General features: G+C 30.7%; 1 protein-coding gene and 1 long non-coding RNA gene across 5 annotated transcripts in view; one reads left to right on the top strand and one right to left on the bottom strand.

The window, feature by feature from the left end:
• The window catches only part of Best2 (bestrophin 2), a 40,805-nt gene that overhangs the window by 7,014 nt on the left and 19,561 nt on the right, over positions 1-14,230 (top strand). For 2 of the 4 annotated variants that reach the window (XM_090101851.1, XM_090101869.1), the window contains exon 3: positions 5,387-5,567. In XM_090101851.1, the coding sequence (XP_089957977.1) occupies positions 5,387-5,567 (181 nt within the window). Of the gene's footprint in view, positions 1-5,386; positions 5,568-7,457; positions 7,491-14,230 lie in introns of those variants that run through there. The other 2 variants (XM_090101860.1, XM_090101876.1) reach the window with 2 other exon arrangements.
• On the bottom strand, positions 10,901-12,657 carry LOC149911007 (uncharacterized). Its single transcript, XR_016457187.1, has 3 exons — positions 12,409-12,657; positions 12,204-12,259; positions 10,901-11,596 (listed from the first exon to the last, which is right to left on the bottom strand). It is a non-coding gene; the product is annotated as an uncharacterized LOC149911007 (long non-coding RNA).

Genomic DNA, 14,230 nt, shown 5'->3' with positions numbered 1-14,230 from the left:
TTTCAACTTTTCCTTGAAAGTTTTTATCTAACATGTACCGTTTTTGAGATTTAAGCGAAAAATGAAAAAATGGACCCATTTCCCCCCTCCCCCCACTCCGGGGCTCCTCGTAGTGGCCCGGGGTTTTAGTATGTTTATTACCTAGGGACTCTTGACATGTTTCCGAAGAAACATCTTACGTTACTAACTCACGCACTCTAGAACTTTTTATTCAATGGACTATATGCCCTATAATCTCTTTGCTGGCGAGTAGCGATTCTCAAAGCAAAATAGAACCTCTTTGACTTATTCTAAGGTGCATATTCACATGCCATACGTTAAACAAATTTTAATGATGCTATTTAAGTTGGAACCAAAACACGTCGCTCTGAAAAGACCACCGCTTCACTTTTCGTCAATAACGGGCTAAAGGTTTTCAATAATAAAAGCGTAGTTATAAACTTAAAGGCTAAAATCCCTTTTAAGTCCTCATTTTAACTGTAAGTATAATGAAAGCTCTTTTCTACAATGCTCTATTGACTCTCTAGCACTGCGAAAACGCTTTGAAATGGACTTCGTTGAACCGTTTCAACTTTCAACTGTATTTAATTTAGTACGTATAGGAATCTATATGTATACATATAAAGTGTCAAATATGAACGCTATTTTTGAGATTTTAGTATAGATTGTCTAATCTAAAAATGAACGCCCCTCCACTGTGTTTACGCTCACATTCAAAGTACGTGTATAGACGCAATACACACAAATTGGTCTGCCTCATTGGTCGTTCAGTCCTCCAGTCCCGTCCATGCCCGAACGACAGGACCAGTTGGCCAACTAGTGCATAAATGACGCGATGCACGACAGAACGGACGTGTCATTCCGTACATAGCGCGCTCTCCCCGCCATACAATGCTAGGCACCTGAACTGATCGCCCGATTAGTTGACAAATCAGTGCGCGAGTGTCAAAGTTTGCAGTAGAATTGACGCGCGCACACATATAAAGTGGTTCAATAATTATTTGTCCTCACACATTGAAACAATTAAGTTTAGTGGAGGGGCGTTCATTTTTAGATTAGTGGAGGGGCGTTCATTTTTAGATTAGACAATCTATACATATATACGTATATACTTTATTTGAAGTTTGCATATTTGTATTTTTACGTTTGATAGTATTAATATTTAACTTTTTTAGTCCGGATATTCAATTACGGATTGGTTGACCGTACGCGTAGGCCTTTCATAATAAAATCTGATTCATAATAGATATCCTCGATAGTTATTACTGATCTACCAGATAGGGTTACGAAATACTGGTATTTGTTGTATTCGATCATTAGACGGTAAACTATGATCGCATGTATTGTTATCGTCGGTAAATAAAAAAGCTCATTAGTTTTAAAACATAAAATAATTGATAATTCCATAAAGGGTTATATCGTATTATGTTTAGAATGGATTCCGATTATTTTGCCTTCAAATAATATCAAGATAGATTCCATAGCGATCTCATTGACGTAACATAAAATTATTTTAATAAAAAATTAAGCACAAACTGTAAAAATTTGCTAACAAGCTAACTGCTATCTCACTTTTGAAAATGACCATCGTTTACAGTTTTGTCCAAACATTGCAATATAATTCTCACATAGTGAGTGTGTGACGTTCCAATGACGTTAATGCAAACGTGCGCCAGCTATGCCAAATTAGCTTTACACCCACACGAATAAGCAAAAAAATAATACGCAAAGACACGTTTTACCCAACAATTATCTCACGCGACTTAATTTTACAGCCATTTTGTTTTAATCAGCGGAAACAATTGCATCAAGGTTGCATATTCTTGCATAGAACGTGCATTTTATTATTATGCTTTATTTTGCACTATTTTTCCTTCCTGTTTCACCTCTTCATATGCAAATAGACAACGTTCATTATTTACTTAAATTATATCATAATGATAAAAGCCAAATGCTTACTAAGAAAGTCCTACTTCGTATTATTGTTAGGTATTATATTGAAGAGAAGAAATAAAGAATCAGGATTGAATAATCCGGATTCTTTGAAATAGCTTAAGTATTTCATTTTTGTACTTAGAAATTATTTCAAAAATTAATAATTTTTTTTTAAATATGTGTATTACTAAATGGTGAAAATTTTTTAAATTATTTATGAAATACATTTAACTTTTATATTACTAACAACCAAAAAATTAACTTTCCTCTTTATATGTAGGTATATATACATAAGTGTAGAAAATAAGAACTGTAAAACATAAAAGGTAAAATGACGAAGGTGTTAAAATTATACAGCAAATACAAATGCATTTATTTACATAAGCCTTACTCACACAACTTACTGATAAAGAAAATGCTTTTATGTTTCTTAGAAGATCGGTTGTTATAACTATTTGCTTTTTGAAATAAATCTTATTTGAGAAAACATGCTTATATGAGGCTAAATGTGTGATTTAACTTTTTATAAATATCCAATAATCTACATAATATAAATGAATCGCCAAAAGTTTTGCTAAGCATAAAACTCCAGAATAGCTCTACAGATTCGGCATTTTTTAATATTTTCGTTATAATGTTCAATGAATGTTCTTATGAAGAGAAACACAAAAACAGGGAATTGGGCACAACTACGTCTGGTGGGCAGTTAGTAATTTATTATTTATTTTTATGGAATTCCGAATTCTCTTCAAAAATTCTTTGCACTCCCAGTTGCCATCCTCAATATTTTAAAGTAGGTTGTCTAGCAGATTCTCTCTGTATGGTTAGTATGTAATAATCCTATACTACGATGATTGCTATTCATAGTGAATGATATAGATAGGTGCATTGATTTATAAGTTGATTTAGGCAGATGTTTAATAAATACTTACCCTACTACAAGTAAGCAAGCGATCAGAAAATATTTCTAATACATACCTATTATAGTACTATAATCTTTGAAGTTGTGAAAAATATACTATGAACTACAATATCGTAACTCCTAACGATCTCAGTTGACATAAATTTTAAGTGAAATTGAGCCGCTGCTGAAAAGTTAGTATGTATCGGGATTTCGGGATAGGCTGTAGTCGAATGGAAAAATCCTTATGTTATAATTCTAATAAATGCGTTGTCTTTTCTACGTTATTCATTGACACTACTAAAATTTACGGGGATTTTTCTGTTCTTTACTATAAGTTTTTATGTAGAAGCTAGCCGGTGTAGTATAGATATGTGGAGAAACTGATTCATTTCTCGTATAAAGCCCCAACAGGCATACATGTCATATTACTTTGATATGCTGATAACTTTTCTTTACAAACAGTAAATGATCAATCTTTTATGCTCGAAGGACCAAATTTTAAACTTTATACTAGCATGCCCCAACAGGCCAAATTTTGTACAACCCTAACTATTCAATTGCAATGCATCAAACGCGCCTGAAAACTTTCATAACTTTAAAATAAAATACTGTAAGTTGTTATATCAAATCTTTAACTAACAGCGATAGAGGGGTTTCTATCATCTATGTATGGATCTGCGATGCACACATTTTTTAAACACCTCTTGACATATTGGAATTATATTATGTTTTAATTAATTGAATGATCACTTTTACATAGTGTAAAGGTAGAGTTACAAGATCAATTACACCCGTTATCCGTCAATAGGGTCACAGAACATTACTGATATCATTTCATGGTTCATTAATGACATTACCTATCTCAGATTTCTTGGATATTTTTTTCATTACTTTTGTATCCTGTTAATTAATTGTAGAATACATTTTATAGCTTTGTAAATGGCTTATGTTTTTAGATTGTTTTAATTATAGTTGAGTTATTGAAAGCCGATATGAAATATAAACAAAGTTACTAAAAATAATGAAGAAATAAAACCTGTTTACTACTTAAGCTTTTCCTCTTAACCGTTGAAGATTAATTAAATGTATATTATTCATAAGGAAATAGTTACGACGGTTTGAGTTCGATCTAAAATTTGTCAATCAGAATAATGGGGGGAAGTACCTACCCATATATACCTTTGTAATTTTGTATAAATAATATTATTGTAATACATGCAAAAATCTTGTTTGTTTTCTCTATTGCTGTTATAATATAGTTGTAGAGCTTTCTTTATATTTCCATTTCCTATAAATTTCTCGCTGAAGTTTTTTATTAGCGATCTTGTCCTTAATGGAATAAAAATCTTCGAGTTCAATGTACTTTAACAACATTTTGCTAATTAATTAAGTTTTAAATGGTATAATTGATACAAATATACGTATAGAGTAGCTTTCCCCGGATGTAGGTTAAAAGCCTTTTGAAGAGTGGACAGTCCGGATAAATAAACATGACGCGATGCTAGTTTCATTTGATGAATTGTTATAATATTCAATTCTATTGAACTCGGTCACAGCGCAGAATCGTAGCTAGGTAGGTATATTGTTTATCTCAATTTTCTGTAATCAGTTACACTCTTTGTGTCACTATTAATAACACGTATAAGAACAGGTGTTTTGAAGAATACACCCAAATTTAATTTTAATGATACTAATTCATAATATAAAATTATAGTACGTTCATAATCGAAAGAGATCAAAGTTGTAATTCTGGATCCGATTCATGTATCAATTTATTAATTAGTATGATTTTTTGTACAATTACACAATCATATTTTTTACTAAGTAATGATCTCAAATATGAAGCAAGGCGTGTTTGTATTACGGCCGCGGAGCTGTCATATCGTATGGCTTTAATCACGTTTTCTTCGGGTGATACTCAATACATAGATGAGGCATTCAAAGTAAATAGGTACGAGGCTTTTATTTATCTTCTATTCTACACATCAATCAAGTTGAGAATAATTAAAGGAACACACAAATCGTCGAATCTGAATAGGGTACACAGGCGGAGTCAACATTAATCTGTACTCGGTTATTTTCTCTCGGTAATGCATCGATTTCACAAGCAAGTAACATTTGATCAAATTGTTTCCGCGTGTAGTAAAGACAAATATTTCACTGCATTAAACATTTCTGTTGGTTTGTAATCAGAATCTGAAAGACAATGCATGTTTATACCACTTTATACCACCGTTCGTAGCCGACATTGTGCTGTTATCAATGGATAGTTCAAACATTTCCTTTTATATGTACGGACTTATTTATTTAAGAACTTTAGTGATGTGTGTTTGAATAAATGTACACAGTGGTGACTGGTGCTGCCTTACAGCATAATACTTATTTTTAGTTCATATTTCTAACAATTCTAATTCAGCTACTCGCCCCTACAGTAGTCTTACCTGTACACATATTAAGACAGACTTGAAAACAAGTTTTTATGTCATAGACAAACTAGACCTTCATGAATATTCCAAATTTAAATTCAACTTAGTAAAATGTTCGCAGGATATTCGAAAAGGTGCGGCAGTACTTCGGCGCGCAGAGTGAATCCATACCAGTATCTTTCGTGCTGGGCTTTTACGTAAGCCTGGTGGTGAAGCGGTGGTGGGAGCAGTACAAGCTGCTGCCGTGGCCCGACACGCTCGCCCTCTTCATATCAGCCGGGATACCTGGAGCGGTTAGTAAAGTAAAGAAAGACAAGTATTAAACTTCCAGCTATTGCATGACGTGTGTCCCTTCCAACGTTTGAACGCTTAATCTATGCATCGTATGACCGTGCACGTTTTGTTTGGAACTTATGTATGAATCAATCAATATTTTGTAAATAGTTCATCGAATGCACGGACGCACTTATTCGACCGTAAGTTCACATATAATATATTGTATTTATATATGTATAGTGTAACAAGATTGCTCTAGTGGGGAAGTTGCACAACCCCACGCCGTGGGGCACGATGTTGCGGTCTGTTACATCTAATTTAATTTCATATCGTCCACTTAGGTTTAATACTTCACCAATTATATGCCTATATATATTGCATGTTACTTTTATATGTATAGAAGGTATTGTATTTTGTGTATCGTGTTGAGTAATAAAGGTTCCTTCTGTGGAACGTAGCGAGCTGGCGAATTGTTTGATGCGATGTCTGCGATAGTCTATTATGCACTTGCGAATGAAGTCTTTTATAATTATTTTGCACTGATGATAATAGAAATTTCATCTAGCTCTAATATTGCTTGTTTCTTATCTGCAAATTTGCATTCATAGAGTTGGTTCACAGGTTTTGGTCTCAATCACACAAGTTATAATATTTACTGTTTGTTACAACAAAGACAATGTTTACGTCAATGTAAAGATTGTTATGCACTTTGTGACCACGGAATCGTATTAGGTAACAACAACTTTAAATTTTAATTGTATTTATTTCATAATATCTGTGACTTCAGATATAATGCTCTGTTTGTTCTTTGTTATAAGATCTCCTGTTTAAACTTGACCCTACGTAGGCTTGCTCAATCATAATTATTCTATCATCCGAACGCGCCTCGATTAAAATTTAAATTAACTATTACGAGAGCATCGAGCATTACGAGACCTATCAATACAAAACCCATCTGACATGTAGTTTCAATGACGATGAACAGAATGGCCATTGTTATTTTAGGATTATATTTTGGTATTCCCCACATCCAAACTTGAATAGTTTGTACAGGTGAAAACTTATACATGCAAGGATAACATTCCTTCAAATCAACTCCTATGAGTTATTTAATTTCCTTAAGGTTTCCATTTAATTAACCTCGTGAAACATTACTCATTACTGTGGGATAGAGGAATTTTGATTAAAAACAATAATTACATATTTTTAATTACGCGGAGATTGTTTCGAGCCTTTTTTGCCTTATTCTCTAACTACAATAGTGACTTTAATTCGTCATGATTCTAACAGAAGGTCATTCGAAGAATATAATATAAAAGTTATAAATATACGGATACTGAATATCTTATCCGTGATACTTAGATTGTTTTATTTTTAATTAAAATTAATAGGGAGGCCAACAAATTAACCTATTCGTTTAAGGTTATTCATTTATCGAATATCTACTATATACATACCTACGTTCAATGTAAAAATGCACGAAACACTACCGGTTTTTATCGTATGATTCCATCCGCATGAAATATTTAAATACAGTGATTGTAGCAGTTATTCCGCAAGTAATAGTTACTTCATCTGGCTTCATGGTATTATGCGGGTGATAAAGTATGCATGAAATCGGTTTCTCTTTAAATAATTACAGGTAGCATTTTTACATAATATATCAAATGTATCTCATGCATATTCACAGGGCACATTATGAAAATTTAGAATGGAGTTGAACACTGTAGAGTCAATTTATATACTCTTTATCTGCTTTCCCGGTTTTAAATAAGGACATATAAAAATGTAACCACAACATAGTTTATGACTAACATAATATAGCCACGGTAATAATATCTCATTATAGCTTCGCGAATCATGTTATGCATTTCTCTTTCAACACGTAATATAGTTTTAGATGGGGCTGTGTGGTGTGAGCGGACAATCGAATGGATAGAACTTACAAGGTAAAGTATGAAGGATAAACATCCCATTTATGAACGCTACTCAATTTTAAGATGCTCTTAGGAATGTTGTTATGAATTAGATTGCAATGTCGGCAGATGGTCGGCAGTGATAGTTACAAGGACGTTAAATTTGAGTATCGTTTAAGAATAAGGCCGCAATTTTACTAACTTTATGTGTGTCTAATTTTTTGCGACGTATATTTTTTGTTGGATGTAACAAAAATTTATGGTCTGTGATCATCCTTGTGACGCGAGATCCATTGTTCTTTTTATTACCTATGCTATATAATAACAAACTGTTATTGTGTATTTAATATTTATCTTGTATTTATCTATGAAAATTGAAAATGTTATTGTCAATGTGGAGATTGTGATCGGATGGGTTGTGTTAGTAGTAGGAAACATTATTGAAAATTTGAACTGAGCATGAGGGACAATCTCCATACAATTACTTCATATAATTAGATTGAGTGTATACAATGAGCAATTTATTCATATGGTAGTATGATGGTAGTATGCAACTTAATAAACATAGAACTTCCTCGTCGTATATGATTTAAACTGTATGCAAAATGCAAATGTTGTTCTATATTTATTTAGTTCTGAAAGCGGACTCTCGAAAAGAATTTATTATTGTTACACTTTATGTAATAGCCCTGTACGGTATTTTTAATTATTGTCACTTGAATTGTAACTACCATAAAGATAAACCGATCAATTCAAACAGCTTGTTAGCCTTCATAATAAATCTTTGCTTGAACTTAATTAGAGGACTGATCGATATTATTGGCTCAGTGCAATACAAATTTTATGAATACATGCCTTCTACTATCTCAATAGTAGGTACCTGTTCATAACACGATCAATCGATTAATAATGAAACATCTTCATCTTCATCAACTATCCGATTCTATACGTACAGAAACTGCATGGCCAAGTTTTTCATTTGTTAGCGTTTCTTACTTACTATAAATTTATAAAATATCATTAGGTTTCATTTGAATTTCGGAGTTCAACACGCCTCACTATGATATAAATTGATGTAATGCTTAGAAGGGTAAAAAAAAGTCTTTGAATTGCTATAAACGTTAAAATTTCACATTTAATTGTTTCAGAAGGATATGTTGAGTATTTTCTAAGATATTACTCGATAAGCTTAGGTACCAATATTTAAATTACTCCCAAGGTATAAAAACAGTAGTACACTTTGAATAATATACAATTAACGGCGATCTAGCAAGAGCTAACATAATAATTGCGTTCCTCAGAATAGAATATAATTATATACAATTATAAACCCAAACTAATTACAATTTACAATAACTCGCAGATGAATACTATCTGATAAATATATTAAGGAAGAGATATCATAAATGTTAGATGGAATTTCCTGAATTTTAATGTATTATTTTGGAGTATTATAAAGATAATAAATAATAAATTTATCGACTGATTCTTGTCCTCCCACGCATGGTGCTCTCTTGTATATGTAAGGTACATATTACATATAAATTTTGTTAAATTCTAACGGGAATATAGGATACCGAGTAGGTACATATGTGTTGTTCGAATAGGTATAGTGTTTTGCGTCGTTTTCGTAAATATTGCTATTTAATAGTCGTATCTTTGATATGGAATTTATTTTATTTATTTAAAGTTAATAATGATATTGTTGTAAAATTTTACATAGAGAGTAATCATCAATTTTTTGCAATCAAACATGGTTACAATACAACAGACAACTTACATAATATAATAACTATAATATGTGGTACATTTATTGTGACATTTTGAACAATGTCTCCTATGCTAGGAAAAAACCTGTGTTATAGGTAGGGTTGCCAACTATACTGTTTTAAACAGTATTCTACTGTTTCTCAAAAAATTATACTTTTTACTGTTTAACAAAAAAAAAGTATACAAAATAACTGTTTTCAGCGTCAAAGTGCAGACACATTATTATGTGTTACATTTAGACGCTCAATTTTTTTTTTATTTAGTCAGCACACTACAATAATTACTGTTTGTTGTGCTAAAATACTGTTTAATAATCTTCATAGACCTGAATATACTAATTTATTTCTTGTAAAATAAGTTGGCAACCCTTGTTATAGGAGACATTCATCAGAGTACATAGAGAGTAGACCTATGTATTGATAATTGATATAATGTATGAATATTGTTGAAGAAATGAAAGCAATATGGGTAGCATCTAAACATGGTTACAAATTTATTGAATTATAATATCTTTATATTCATTTTGTATATTATATTAAATTTTATTTTCTAATTTATTAATCCACGTAGAAGGTTTAATATTATGCAAATTATGAGTGATTGGTTCTAAGGTTGCTCATAACAATGCGACGTTCCAAGCCCCTATTTATAGCAAAGGGATAATCTTATAAGTAGACCTTCGGACATAAACGGCTTTTTAAATTACAGACTGTATGGTAAATCGTTAAACTCTAAAAGAACATAAACGGGTATTTTGTACGATGTCGTATCGGAACTGATAATAGATTACTCATATAAAATATATCACGGCAGAAATAATGACCAGGGGGGTAACCGGCATCTCTTATAGCAAGCTTATTATAACATTACTATGTCTTTTCGTACCGTGACACCCTTAACGCAAGCTTGTTGCAGCGTTAAACTGATTTTGTTTTTGTAGCAATTTTGATGACGTCACTCGTAATAGTTCACTCAATTATTGGGACCGGTGCGAACTGCGATCTATTTGACAATTTGACAGTTATCAGATAATAATAGAACTTTACATCGGCTTGTTCGAAGAAAAGGCTTCAAACCTTTTGATTTAAGAAGAATCGTGTACCTAAATAGTAAATAAGTGCGTAATCATCACGAGTCCCTATGAGATATGGGGGCATCATATGAACAATTTGAAAATACAATATAACCTACAGATTTATCTGTGTAAGTACCATATAATGTAAGTACCATACCCAATGCAAATCTATTTAAAAATACGTCTGTATAAGTACACATTCTCCACTTGTTATTTCTCTGTATAATAAAATGCAACTCTACTTATTCCCTAAACATAAATTTTATCTAATACTTAATGTAAATCTATAAAAGATTGTTTATTATTTCTTCATGATTCAATATATTTTATCATGTTATTATTTACCTATATAGAATATAAGACTATAAAAGTAAATCTACACTCAAATACACTACCCATATTATACTTATGTAATCTGTTGTTAAGGATCTCATTTTATTTTGAGAAATAAAACCATTATTTATTTCCAGATTCTACAATCAATTCCGAGCACTAGGAATAAGATTACCCAGAGTAACCACATGGAAGCATTGATAGTATTCAAGAAGCCATAGTGCCAGCGCAACAGGAATATATTTTTTTCAATAGGAAGCAATATCATACTTTAAATGTTTAAGTGCAATAAAAAACATTTATAAATCCAAAATCTTTATTTAGTCCTTTTTATTTATTTATTGACAAATCATTTGCTCCTTTACTTCTCTTGATATCATTTATATAAAAAAAAGTGATAAAACATGGAAGTATTCGAAATTAGATTCAATTCTATTTAGCTTAAATATTTATTAAAAACAATTAGGTAGATATATTATATAACTCAAATCCAAATTTGTAAGTAAATAGCATATTAAAAACACCCTTGATTAAAAAAAATTAAGTTTTATTTATAGTACCAGCCTTTAAAACTTAAAATGCAATAAACAAAAACTTTATATTTACATCACAATGAATAATTCCTACACTAATAGATTAATGGTATTTATATTTTTATTTTAAATTTAAATCAATTATTGTATTTGCATAATAAAGAGAAGATAAATAATTTAAAAACTTGCAGTACTTATGTGTACTTTTAATTTCATTTTTATTAAACTTAAAATGAAAACAATGTAGGTAGTTACTATATTAAGGTACAATTAAATTTTTACATTTTCAGATGTATGATACAAATATGAATATTTTAAGTGTAGACATGGTGGCGCCTCCCCCAACTTGAAGTTCTCACTACCACATGATCATCTCCCAAGCCGGTACTTCCTTGTTCAATGTTTGGGCAAGCCGGCAATCAACACAACTGTGAAAGATAAATTGGACTTAAACTGATTCTTTGTTGCTTTAAAATTTAATAAGTACATTTATTATGTTTACTTTTATTATTAAAGGGCTTGTCATGGTGTATGTAGGTAAACGTCTAAAAAGAAGTTTTTTAAACAATGTCGGTATGGTTTGTTAAATACCTTATTTGTTAATAATTTTTCAAGTATTTCAACGTTTTAGTTGTTTATCTTGCAATTCTTAATATTGTATTAAAAAAACTTAAATGTGTAGGTACAATGCCTTAGAAAACTTTTAATATAAGTACTTAGCTTCTAACCAAACATAGATACTTAGGTTTGCTTATAAATTAATATAAATATTTACTTTTGACCAGCTGCTCTAGTTTTTGTGAACTCCCAAATCACACAACACAGTGTAGGTGTGTAATTCCTTACAAAACTGTTAATATAAGTAGCTTCTAACCAAACATAGATAGGTTTCCTTATAAATTAATATAAATATTTATTTTTGACCAGCTGCTCTAGTTTTTGTGAACTCCCAAATCATTTGCACTTATAATTTCAGAGAATTCTATCAACTTCGTCTCAGCATAACTTTTAACTCGTTGGGAGTTATTTATGTACCTTTGTCTTTGTAACTTCAGGGTCAAGGAGCTTCGCGCACTCTGCACAATGTTCTGCTGCAAGTTAAATAAAAATTACTTCAATTAACAATAATCAAAACAGACGAAATCATGCAAAAACCAATACTTTATTCGTAAAAATATATCTGTGTTATCATAAATCGTCCAATGTTTTAGATATATTTATTACTCGTATATTATCTTACCTTGCTATTTCAATTGCTCTTTCATGCATTCTTTAATGCATATTACTTATCTTTCGCAATTTTTCAATTTGATTTATCCAAATTTTAGATAAAAATACGAGGACAGTGATTATGACATTTGGATTTTTGACGTTTAATTTTCAATCACCGCCATTTTTATAATAACAACCTTGTTTTGTTGAGTTCACAAAATAATCTTACTTTATTTTGTTACCGGGAGCCTTTTCAACATGATTACTATACGATTGCCTACAATGTCCAAAGAGCGAATGAATTCCGAAGTTTTGTCTATTTTTTTAAGATTAATGGCTTGGCTACGAGGCTTTTAGGCCAAGTCGTAATGATTTGTATCGAACATTAAACGTCAAAAATCAAAATGTCATGTCACTGTCCTCATTTAGATAATAAAATCGATCGTTTTTTTTTATTATCTAAAATTTCAGATAAACTTAAACTTAAATATGTGAATCTCATCTTTGGATAAATGGGAAAGTGCGAAAAAGCAATATTGAAATAGCAAGGTAAGTTAAAGTACGAGTAAGGACGATTTATGATAACAGACTACAGACTACAGAGATATATTTTTACGAATAAAGTTTTGGTTTTTGCATGATTTCGTCTGTTTTGATTATTGTTACTTAATTGAAGTAATTTTTATTTAACTTACAGCAGAACATTGTGCAGAGTGCGCGAAGCTCCCTGACCCCGAAATTACAAAGACAAAGATAGGTACATGAATAACTCCCAACGAGGTAAAAGTTATGATGAGACGAAGTTGATAGAATTCTCTGCTGAAAGTTTAAGTGCAAATGATTTGGGAGTTCACAAAAACTAGAGCAGCTGGTCAAAAATAAATATTTATATTAATTTATAAGGAAACCTATCTATGTTTGGTTAGAAGCTACTTATATTAACAGTTTTGTAAGGAATTACACACCTACACTGTACACATTTAACTTTTTTTTTAATACGATATTAAGAATTGCAAGATAAACAACTAAAATGTTAAAATACTTGAAAAATGATTAACAAATAAAGTATTTATTATTTAACAAACTATACCGACATTGTATAAAAAAACATCTTAAATTACATACACCATGACAAGCCCTTTAATAATAGGCACTACCTCCAACCCAATATGAAAACTTGTTTAAAAGAAATAAACAATTTTTATTTTTTTTTATTATTTTTTTATAATAAAAGTAAACATATTAAATGTACTTATTAAATTTTAAAGCAACAAAGAATCAGTTTAAATCCAATTTATCTTTCACAGTTGTGTTGATTGCCGGCTTGCCCAAACATTGAACAAGGAAGTACCGGCTTGGGAGATGATCATGTGGTAGTGAGAACTTCAAGTTGGGGGAGGCGCCACCATGTCTACTCTTAAAATATTCAAAGAAAATGTAAAAATTTAATTGTACCTTAATATAGTACCTACATTGTTTTCATTTTAAGTAAAAATGAAATTAAAAGTATACATAAGTACTGCAAGTTTTTGAATTATTTATCTACTCTATATTATGCAAATACAATAATTGATTTAAATTTAAAATAAAAATATAAATACCATTAAACTATTAGTGCAGGAATTATTCATTGTGATGTAAATATAAAGTTTTTGTTTATTGCATTTTAAGTTTTAAAGGCTGGTATTATAAATAAGACTTTATTTTTTTAATCAAGGGTCTTTTTAATATGCTATTTACTTACAAATTTGGATTTGAGTAATATACCTAATTGTTTTTAATTAATATTTAATCAAAATAGAATTGAATCTATTTTCAAATAATTCCATGTTTTATTACATTTTTATATA

The sequence above is a fragment of the Colias eurytheme genome, chromosome 1 (genome assembly GCF_061535395.1).
Source record: "Colias eurytheme isolate Ceu_HAF_F1 chromosome 1, ilColEury1 Martin Lab GWU primary, whole genome shotgun sequence".
Lineage (NCBI taxonomy): Eukaryota > Metazoa > Arthropoda > Insecta > Lepidoptera > Pieridae > Colias > Colias eurytheme.
The sequence above is the reverse complement of the archived record's forward strand: the minus strand, read 5'-3'. Positions and strand labels throughout refer to the sequence as shown.